The sequence below is a fragment of the Rissa tridactyla genome, chromosome 8 (assembly GCF_028500815.1).
Source record: "Rissa tridactyla isolate bRisTri1 chromosome 8, bRisTri1.patW.cur.20221130, whole genome shotgun sequence".
Classification (NCBI taxonomy): domain Eukaryota; kingdom Metazoa; phylum Chordata; class Aves; order Charadriiformes; family Laridae; genus Rissa; species Rissa tridactyla.
In genome coordinates this window covers 5472941-5483462 of record NC_071473.1, presented here as the reverse complement: position 1 = coordinate 5483462, position 10522 = coordinate 5472941, and the positions used below count along the sequence as shown (strand labels likewise).

General features: G+C 70.6%; 1 protein-coding gene across 2 annotated transcripts; it reads left to right on the top strand.

Annotated features, from left to right (window-relative positions):
• The first annotated feature begins 316 nt into the window (after positions 1-316).
• Positions 317-10140, top strand: SREBF1 (sterol regulatory element binding transcription factor 1). Of its 2 annotated transcripts, XM_054212912.1 has the most exons (19): positions 317-588; positions 3040-3423; positions 3594-3766; positions 3841-3981; positions 4061-4279; positions 4367-4481; positions 4569-4780; positions 5269-5473; positions 6028-6212; positions 6319-6580; positions 6666-6832; positions 6931-7099; positions 7189-7297; positions 7374-7483; positions 7580-7712; positions 7923-8085; positions 8377-8562; positions 8655-8766; positions 9083-10140. In XM_054212912.1, exons 1-19 carry the CDS (start codon positions 483-485, stop codon positions 9304-9306), a joined length of 3375 nt encoding a protein of 1124 aa, XP_054068887.1. In that variant the 5' UTR covers positions 317-482; the 3' UTR covers positions 9307-10140. The 2 variants fall into 2 exon arrangements, with proteins under 2 accessions (XP_054068887.1, XP_054068885.1); XM_054212910.1 differs by having other exon boundaries at positions 7374-7712.
• The last annotated feature ends 382 nt before the right edge of the window (positions 10141-10522 follow it).

Below are 10522 nucleotides of genomic sequence, written 5' to 3'. Positions count from 1 at the left end.
CAAGGGTTGGTGACTGTCCCCAAGGCTCTGTGACCTCCCCAGGGCCCGGTGACATCCCCAGGGGTCGATGACTCCCCCAGGGGTCGGCGACTTCCCCAGGGGACTGGTGCCCTGCTCGGGGGCTGCAGCCTGCCTTGCTCCCCGCCCCGCTCCTGCTGCACCAGGTCCTTGCCCGCTGCCGCGGGGGGTCCCTTGCCGGCCCGGCCGGGGGTCCCGGCGCGGTGCAGCGGGGCGGCAGGTCCCGGCGCTGCGGGGCGGGGAGGCGGCGGCGGCGGCGGGGCGGGACGCGGCGGCGGGTCCGCCTCCGACCCCTCCCTCCCTCCCCTGCCCGGTAGCAGGTCTGGGCACGGTTCGCGGGAGCAACTTGGCGGCTCGTCCCCTTCCTCCCCTCTGCCCGGGCCAGCGCGGCCATGGCGGGCGCGGGCGGGCGGCCTCGCCGCTCCTAGAGCCGCCGCAGCCCGGGAGCCGCCGCCGCCGCCGGGATGAGCTCCCTCGCCTTCGACGACGCGGCCCTGGAGGGGCTGGCGCCGTCCCTCGGCCTCTCCGGGGCCAGCGACATCGACACGGCCCTGCTCAGCGACATCGACGGTGCGTCCCGACCCGGGCAGCGGCGAGCGGGGCAGAACCGGGGCTCGGTGCATGGCCGGGGCCGGGCTGGGGGCAGAACCGGCGCTCGGTGCATGGCCGGGGGACCGGGCTCGGTGCGGTAGCCAGGCTCGGTGCATGGCCAGGACCGGGCTCGGTGCATGGCCGGAGCTGGGGAGATCAGGCTCGGTGCACGGTCAGGGAACCGGGGACCGGGACACGGCCGGGGCGGCGAGCTCAATGCGCAACCGGGGCTCGGTATATGGCCGGCGGGAGCGGGTTCGGTGCATAGCCGGGGCTCGGTGCACAGCCGGGCTCGGTGCATGGCCGGAGAAACGGGCTCGGTGCAGGCTCGGTGGGCGGCCGGGGCACAACCGGAGAGACACCGGGCTCGGTGCCGGACCCGGCGTGGGGGGAACACCGAGCTGCTCTGGAGCGCGGAGTCGGGGCAGGGCCGGGCCGTTCGGGCTTGCTCCGTTACCGGGGGCCGGTTCGTGGCGGGGGGGGCTCGGGGACAAGCAGGGTCCCGAGGGGGAGCAGGACAGCGGGACCCCGGGCTGGAGGTGCTGGTGCCGGGACAGCCCCGACGGGGCCCCCGCCGGCGGCAGCATCGTGTCGTCTGTAGCCCCACCCCCTTGGTGACGTCACCGGCGGGGTTACTCCCGGTCATTCCCTCCAGGACGCCTGGGTTCCCCGAGCCGCCCAACCGGGATGGGGGCGGGGAGGGCGGGGGGAGGCTCCACACCGGCCCCGCGGCCGAACGGAGCGTCCCTGGGGGTGGGACCCCTCAGCACCCACCTCCCCGCCGAGCTGGGGGTCCGGGGGGCGCGGATGCCACCGGGGGGACCCGCTCCCCAAGGGGACCCGCTCCCCACCACCGTGCCACCGAGGTCTTGCCGGCGCTGGGTGCAGCGTTGCCGCGGTTTTAGCCAAAAATCGGGTTCCCTGGCCCTCGGCCAGGGGTGAGGGTGTCCCGCCGTGGGGTTTTGCCACGCTCCTTTGCGTCACGGCCATCTGTGCCACCCCGTGCCCCACGGCTCCCCCACGTAGCCTGACAATCCACGTGCTGTGGGTTTGCCACTGGTCCCCGGGTGGCTACAGCCGTCCCTTGTCCCTCTGCCCACCCGGGGGGGTGACTGTGGGATGCACATCCAGGGGTGTGGGTGCTGGGACCTGCCGGGACCCACAGCCGTGTGGCTCTGCCCCACGGGCTCCCACGTCCCAGAGCAGCAGAGTGGGGGCAGCCGTGGCACCGTTGGGTGCCCCTGTTGTGCTGATGGCACAGGTGGCAGCAGGTGCCACAGGACAGAAATATCTGGTGGATGCGGGCGGCTGGAGGAGCCGTACCCACCCCCGGGGCTGGGCAGCAGGAAGGGGGGGCCAGGAGGGAGCACCCCCTCTCTGCACCCCCAGACTTTGTTCTCTTGCCCCTGGATCACGGGGGGGCCTGGGGGTCTCTTGAGCAGGGAGGGGGTTAGGTTTAGAGCCCCCCAGGAGGAAACCCCCAAGCGCAGGGAGGGGCTGGATGTCTTTGGGGGGAAACGGGGCTGCGCAAAGACCCCGGTCCTTGCAGGGTGTCCCCTCTGGACGCTGGACATCGAGTGTGGCGCATCACAGCGGGCTGGACGGATGTGGGGCTGGGCACGGGGGATGAGGGGACACCGGGCGAAGGGGTTAACGGTGGCTGACCCCGAGTAACCGCGGGCGGGTTACGGCAGGGTGCCCGCGAGTAACCGGCTGCCGGGCTCACCTTGGCTCGGCCGCGGGGCTGTCTGGGGGCAGCGGGCGGCGATTGGCGGAGTCGCATCACCCCATCGCCGGCCTCGCTCCAGGCCTGGCGCGGGCAGCGGCGGGGAGGGTGGCGGGGAGGAGGCGAGAACATGGCTTTAAAATATCCCGGTGCCTCCTCCCTGCCCGGCACTGGGACATCGCAGGGCACCCACGTCCCTCCCCGGGGGGTGCCGTGGGCAGGCACGTCTGGCACGGGGGGGCTGGGACATCCCGGGTGGGCCACCCCTCTGTCCCTGCCTGAGCACCCCCTGCTTCGGGGGTTGTCGGGGTTTCCGTCAGGGGATAAATGAACGAGCTGGCACAAGCCCCTCTCTGCCCCCCTCGACCTCAGAAACAGGCTGAGATTCACCCTGCCACCCCCAGACCGGTCTGGAAACCTCTGAATGCTGGTGGCCAGGCCACAGCACCCCCGGTTGTGAGCGCCGTGCCTCAGTTTCCCCACCGGCAGGGTGGCCGGGAGGCTGCCAGGAGCAGAGCACAGCGGATTCCTGGGCTCTCGGGGAAGTTTTGCCTCTGGGTTAGGGGGAATTTGTCCCCAAAGTGCTGAGTTGGGGTGGGCAGCATGAGGCCAGCCCGGGGACCCCTGGGGCTTTGGGGGCCCCTTGGGAGGTGCGGGGCCGGGGCAGCTGCTGACGGCGTGGGGGGGGCGGGGCTGTTTTGCAGACATGCTCCAGCTGATCAACACGCCGGACAATGACTTCTCGGGGCTGTTTGACTCACCGTTCGGTGCCCCTGACAGCGCTGTGCCCCCGGGGCTCCCCCCGCCATCGGCCACCCTCGGCACCTACCTGGGGCCCAGCAAGACTCCCCCCGCCGCCCCCACCGGCAGCAACTACCCGGGGCCCCCCGGGATGGCGGCCTTCGCCCCGCAGCCCCCAGCCCCACTCCTGCCGGCGCCGACCCCGGGTGTCAAGGAGGAGCTGGCGGCCGTGCCCAGCAGCCAGCCCCAGCCCGGCGTGATGCTGGCCCCCAGCTTCGTCCCCGCGTCCTCCAGCCAGTTCAACCCCCAGCCTTTAGTGGGCTACCAGAACCAGCACGGCTTCTCCGGTGAGGATTTGGGGGGGGCCGCAGGGGGGGGGTGTCGGGACACCCTGGGTTGAGGGCTTGTTGCGGGGGGGCTCTTGCTGGAGAGGGGGATGCGTCCCTGCGGGATGGGGCTGCCTGGGGTAGGCTGGCCCCGGGGGGTCTGGTAACCCTGTCCTCTGCTCCATGCCCAGCTGTGCAGCCCGGGAGTGCGGGGCAGGCCCTGCCGAGCCCCCTGCCCACCCTGCAGCCGGGCCCCCCCGTGGCACTACCTGGCCCCGTGCAGAGCGTGGCAGCCCAGCAGCTCCTGGCCCCCGCCGCCTCCGCCGCCAGCCAGCCTGTCTCACCCCAGATCCAGCAGGTGCCGGTAAGCCGAGGGCCAGGGGAGGGGGGTCCCGGTGGTCCCCCCCAGCCCCCTGACGTCCCCCCCCTGCCCCCTAGGTCCTGCTGCAGCCCCATTTCATCAAGGCTGACTCCCTGCTGCTGACGGCCGTCAAGACGGACGCTGGCGGTGCCAAGACCTCCAGCATGGCCTCCCTGGCCACCAGCGCCAGCGGCTCTGCCACCTCGCTGCAGGTGCCGGTAGGTCCCACTGCCGGGGAGCTCCGGGGTGGGCGGATGCTCGGGGAAGCGCCACCGATGCCACCCTGTGTCCCCACAGGCACTGGTGAGCGGAGGGACCATCCTGGCAACAGTGCCGCTGGTTGTGGATGCGGAGAAGCTGCCCATCAACCGGCTGGCGCCCAGTGGGAAGCCGGCGCTGGTGCAGAGCAGGGGGGAGAAGCGCACGGCTCACAACGCCATCGAGAAACGCTACCGCTCCTCCATCAACGACAAGATTGTGGAGCTCAAGGACCTGGTGGTGGGCACCGAGGCCAAGGTGGGAGCCTGGGGGTGGTGGGGATGGGGTGGGCAAGGAGGGGGCTTTGCCTGGCATTTGGGCTGAGCCGTCCCTGCCCACCGGCAGCTCAACAAGTCGGCCATCCTGAGGAAGGCGATCGAATACATCCGCTTCCTGCAGCAGAGCAACCAGAAGCTGAAGCAGGAGAACCTGGCCCTGAAGATGGCCATGCAGAAGAATCGTGAGTGGAAGGGCAGGTCTTTGGCAGGGCTCGGCCCTGGGGCTGCTGTACCCCCCAGTGCCCCTCAGCCCGCTCTGCTCCCCACAGAGTCCCTGAAGGACCTGGTGGCCTCCTGCAGCGGCGGGGCTAAGGCGGAGGCCCCCATGGAGGTGGTGAAGGCAGAGGTGATGGAGATGCTGACGCCGCCGCCCTCGGACGTGGGCTCGCCCTCCCACAGCAGCCCGCTCTCGCTCAGTGGGGGCAGCAGCAACAGCAGCAGCGACTCGGAGCCCGACAGCCCCCTCTGCGACCACGGCAAGGTGTGTGTGGGGGGGCTGTGGGAGGGATGTCCGCGCCTTGAGTGGGGCAGGGGATCCGGTGCATCACGCCGGGGGTGCCGAGAGCAAAGCGTGGCGGGTGCGCGGGGAAAGGAGCCGAGAGCCCTGATCTTGCTCTCTGAGGCTGCTCCTCACCCGAATTGGGGCTGGAGGGAGGGGTGTGGGGGCATTCTGGGCTGCAGTGGGCTGCTGCAGCCCTGCCCCGCGCCCACGCCCCATGCTCTGTACCCCAAAATGTACCCTGTGCCCCATCCCTATACCCTGCAGTCCATGCCCATGCCCTGTTTCCCATACTTGTGCCTCATTGCCGTGCCCTGTGCCCCATGCCCATTCCTTATATGCCATGCCTGTGCCCCATCACTGCATCCCGTCACCATGCCCCATGCCTTATGTCCCATGCCCTATGTCCCATGCCTGTTCCCCATCACCGTGTCCATGCCCTGGGGCTCACAGCAGCTCTGCCCGCCCAGGTGAAGCAGGAGCACCCGCCGCCCTCGCCCAGCAGTCAGGGCATGCTGGACCGCTCCCGCATGGCCCTCTGCGCTTTCGTCTTCCTCTGCCTCTCCTTCAACCCCCTGGCCTCCCTCCTCCGCGGCTCCGGTGCCCCAGCCGCTGTGGGGAGCCCGGACACCGCTGGTCCCCGCAGGAGCATCATGGCTGAGTCCGGCACTATGGGTAAGTTCTGGCGTGGGGGTGGGGGTTCTTGGGGTGGAAGACATTGGGATGGAGGCTGTCAACGTGGTGGTTGTTGGGGTGGGCGCAGGGCGGGGGCCACTGGGATAGGTGTGGGGTGGAGGCTGTCAGGGTGGGCACGGGGGATGGAGGCCGTCAGGGCGGGCATGGGCTAGAGGCTGTTGAGGTGAAGGCCATTAGGGTGCAGGATGTTGGGGTGGGTTTGTGGTAGGAGCCACCTGGGTGGAGGCTGTTGGGGTGGAAGCCATCAGGGTGGGCACAGGCTGGAGGCCACCAGAGTGGAGCTGGTCATGATGGGCATGGGGTGAAGGCCATCAGGAGGGGGGTCTCAGGTCTCAGGGTAGGTCCAAGATGGGGGACAACCGGGGTGGAGGGTGCTGGGGTGGACGCAAGGCAGAGGCCATTGGGTGGAGGCTGTTGGGGTGGGCACCATTGGAGTGGAGGCTCTCGGGGCAGGCGTGGGGCGGAGGTTGCTGGGCTGGGAGACCCTGGGGTGGGCGCAGGGCGGAGGCAGTGCTGACCCCCTCCCCGCACAGAGGAGCCGTGGGGGTGGTCGCAGTGGCTGTGGCCCACGCTGGCCTTCTGGGCGCTGAACGCGGCGCTGGTGCTGGGGGCGGTGGTGCGGCTCTTCGTCTGCGGAGAGCCCGTCACCCGCCCCCACTCCGAGCCCTCCGTCCTCTTCTGGCGGCACCGCCGGCAGGCCGACCTTGACCTCGACCGGGTGAGCCCCGCACCCCGCCCTTGCCACACCCCGTGTGATGTCACCCGCCCCACCCACCCCCCCCCCTCGCTGACCCCCTTCTCCCTGCGTGGGGACGCACACACAGGGGGACTTCGCCCAGGGCGCCCAGCACCTGCGGACGGCGCTGGGGGCACTGGGGCGGCCGCTGCCCGCCTCCCACGGGGACCTGGCCTGCAGCCTGCTCTGGACCCTGCTGCGCCACCTGCTCCAGCGCCTCTGGGTGGGACGCTGGCTGGCCGCCCGCGCCGGGGGGCTGCGTCCCGACCCCCCGCCCCCCGCCCACGTCCGTCAGAGCGCCCGCGACGCCGCCATGACCTACCACCGCCTGCACCAGCTCCACCTCGCCGGTATGGCCCCGCACCGTGGGGACAGGCTGCGGGATGGGATGCCCGTGACACCCCCTCCCTGAGCCCCCCGTCCCTGTCCCCGCAGGGAAGCAGGCGGGGGGGCACCTGCTGGCCATCAACCTGGCGCTGAGCGCCGTCAACCTGGCCGAGTGCGCCGGTGACGCCGTCTCCGTGGCCGCCCTGGCTGAGATCTACGTGGCGGCCGCCCTGCGGGTCAAGGCCAGCCTGCACCGCTGCTTCCACTTCTTGGCCGTGAGTGCGGGGCAGCCCCCTCCGTGTGGGGCTGGGGAGGCGGTCATGTGTGACCCAGTCTTGGGTCGTCCCCCCCTGACCCCCCGCTCTCCCCGCAGCGCCCCTTCCTCTGCAGCGCCCGGCGGGTGGCCCTGTCCCACGGCGGGGCCGTGCCCCCCGCCATGCAGTGGCTCTGCCACCCCTTGGGCCACCGCTTCTTCGTCGACGGGGACTGGGCTGTCAAGGGCGTCCCGAGGGAGACCATCTACAGCTCCGCCGGCAACCCAGGTAACACCCCCAACCCAGCACCCCCAGCCCCCCATTTCGGGGGTCTCACCCCACCTCTGTCACCGTCTCACCGCCCCTCTGTGCCGCAGTGGACCCGCTGGCGCAGGTGACCCAGCTTTTCCGCGAGCACCTCCTGGAGAAGGCGCTGTGCTGCGTGGCCATGCCCGAGCCCGGCCGCCCCACTGCCCAGGGAGAGGGGTAAGTGCCAGGGTGGGCACCCCGCTCCCTCCGCCCAGCGTGGGGCTGTCCCCACTCACTGCCCCTCTCCCGGCAGGCGCTTTTCCAATGCTCTGGAATACCTCCAGCTCCTCAACGGCTGCTCCGATGCCAGCGGCGTGCCCGGCCCTGCGCCCTCCATCAGCTCCAGCTTGGCAGCCGTCACAGGTGAGGCCGACGTGTCCCCCCCAACCAGGGACACTTGTGTGGGGGGGGCCATGGGGCTGGTGGATGCCCCGCTCCCGTCTCCCTCCCGCCCCACAGGCACCGACCCCGTGTCCAAGTGGTGGGCGTCCATCATTGGCACAGTTATTCACTGGCTTCAGGGAGATGAGGAGGGGGCCGAGCGCCTCTACCCGCTTGTGGAGACCATGCCCCGGGCGCTGCAGAGCTCTGAGTGAGTGCTGGGGACATCAGGGACGGGGAGAGGGCCATGGGGAGGGGGGGTGACAGCTCATCGCACGCCTTCCCTCCTCTTCGGGTCGGCACAGCCCGTGCAAGCGCAGTCAGAGCACCGAGGCTGTGTTGGCCGGTGTCTACTGAAGGGGGGGGCACGGCCATGCCCAGCGAGGAGCCTGTGGTGACTGTGTCGTCCCCCACCTTGCAGGAAGCCCCTGCCCCGTGCCGCCCTGCACTCCTTCAGGGCCGTGCGCGCCATGCTGAGCAAGCAGGACGGGAGCCAGGCCAGCCTCAGCCACTGCGAGAAGGCCAGCAGCTGCCTGCGGGAGAGCCTGGAGCTCGGCAGCCCCCCCAAGGGCACCATCGACAAGGTGAGCTGGGGTTGGGGGGGTGGGGGCGGGCAGGGGGACGGGTAAGGTGGGCACCCGCCCTGGGGGGGAGCCCCCGGCCCTGGCGGGAGGTGCCCCCGGCCCTCGCGGGGGTGCATTGTAGTTGCATTGCATGTGTCAGACTGGGAGTGCAATGCCCCTGCCATGCAGCCCGGCGGGGGTCCCGCGCAGCAGCGCCTGCCCGCTGGGACCTCCTCGGCCCCCCCGTCCCTCCGTCCCTCCGTCTCCCTGCTCACCCAGCTCCCCTTGCCACCCCCCCTCTCCCCGCTACAGGCGGTGCAGCTCCTGCTGTGCGACCTGCTCCTCGTCACCCGCACCAACCTGTGGCAGCAGCAGATGAGTGCCAGCCAGCAGCGCAGCTGCCTCTACCAGGCGTCCGCCATCGAGCTCCGCGGCTTCCAGCAGGACCTCAGCAGCCTGCGGCGCCTGGCCCAGACCCTCCGCCCCGCCATGCGCCGGGTGAGCCCCCCACCCCTCGTCCCAGCAGGTCCCCTCGTCCCCTGCGCCCTGTCGTGCTCACTGTCCCCCCCCCCTCTCCCCGCCACCTCCAGGTGTTCCTGCACGAAGCCACCGCCAGGCTCATGGCCCGGGCCAGCCCCACGCGCACCCACCAGCTGCTGGACCGCAGCCTGCGGAGGAGAGGGGTGCAGGGCAACAAAACAGGTGGGGCACGGGGTGGGAGACCCCCACACACACGTGGGACATGGGGTGGGAGACCCCCCACCAGGTGGGATACAGGGTGGGAGCCCACCCCTCTTCCCACCCCTCTTCCCACCTCTCCTCCCACCCCCTTTCCCACCTGCAGCACCCCAGCAGAGTTGGGTGGTGGGGTCCAGGGGCTTCCTGACCACGCTTTGGTGGTGGCATCTGCCCTGGGGCGGGCGGATGGCTCCATGGTCGTGCCGGAGCACCCAAGGGAGGGCGGGTGGCTTCTCTGGACACCCCTTGGGACTGACCCCCACTCTTCCCCCCATTGCAGCCGGCGAGCCGGAGAGTCACCCAACGCCGCGGGAGCATGCCGAGGCCCTGCTGCTGGCCTGCTGCTACCTCCCGCCCAGCTTCCTCTCGGGCCCGGGCCAGCGCGTGGGCATGCTGGCCGAGGCCGCCCGCACGCTGGAGAAGCTGGGTGACAAACGGACGCTGCACGACTGCCAGCAGATGATCATCAAGCTAGGCAGCGGCACCACCGTCACGTCGGGCTAGCCCAGGAGGAGGACCGGGGGTCAGGGGGCACACGCAGGCTGCCAGCCCCTCTGGATCGGGGATGTGGGGAAGCCGGGTGGCCGGGGGCGGCGGCGAGGTGCGTGCCTCAGTTTCCCCCTTCTGTGGGACGGTGTTAGGGAGCAGGTTTTAAGGTGAGGGGGCGGGTGGTGAGGGACAGGGTGATGCCCAGTGCCACCGGCGGCGGGTGTGGAGGTTCCTGGCGTGGGACAGCCACGCGTGGGGCATCCCGGGTGGCCTCGGCCACCCCAGGGCTCTGTCCTTCTCCCCAGCCCGCTCGGGTGGTGGGACGTGGGGACCTCTAGTGACACTGTCACAGTATTGCATGGCACCGGGATGCTCGGCCAGCCTGGTCCCAGTGCCACCTGTACTCCCCCGTGCCCTGGCACAGGGTGTGGGGAGGTCCATCCTCACCCCCCCCTTCTCCTGGTGCCCCTGCCCGGTGCTCCCCCCCCGCCGTGGGTCCCGCTGCCGCAGGGGGGGCTTGGGGCGCCTCGGCTTTGCCCCCATTATGGTGGGGAGGAGGTTTGCCCCCATGGTGGTGGCTAAGGGTCCTTTCCCCAACCATGCCCATGGTAGGCAAGAGGGGACCCCCAGCCTACACCTCTGCCCCCACCTTCCCCCAGCCCTGACCAGTCCCCCCCAGTTAGGAGCTGCCACCACCCCCCCCAGGCACAGCTGGGCCTGAGCGCTTTCGGAGAAGGGATGGCAGGGTGCCACAGGGCTCCCAGGGGGCTGGGGGGGGTGCCCCTGTCCCTTTGCTTCACCCCCTCTTGTACATAGCCCCCCACCCTACCCCAGCCCCCCCCTCCCCGCCTTGCCTTTTTAAACGGTATTTTCATAGTTGGAGAGTTTTGTACAGACAAATTAAAGCTGATTATTTATACCGGTGTGTGCTGGAGTGCGGGTTGGGGACAGACACTGGACTTGGGGGGTACAGAGAACCTGGCTGGGGCAAGGGACCCTCCCCGGCATCCCCCTCTCCGGCTGGGCATCCCCCTCTCCGGCTGGGCATCCCTCCCTCCGGCTGGGCATCCCCTTCAGCTGGGCAGCCCCATCTGTGGGTCCTGCCTTGCCCCCGCAGACTGCACAGGATGGGGGGTGACAAGGGTGGCAGGGATGGGGACAGCGGGTGCGAAGGGATCCCAAACACACCCTCTTTGCCCTAAGGTACGCCAGGGGTGCTGGTACACTCCCC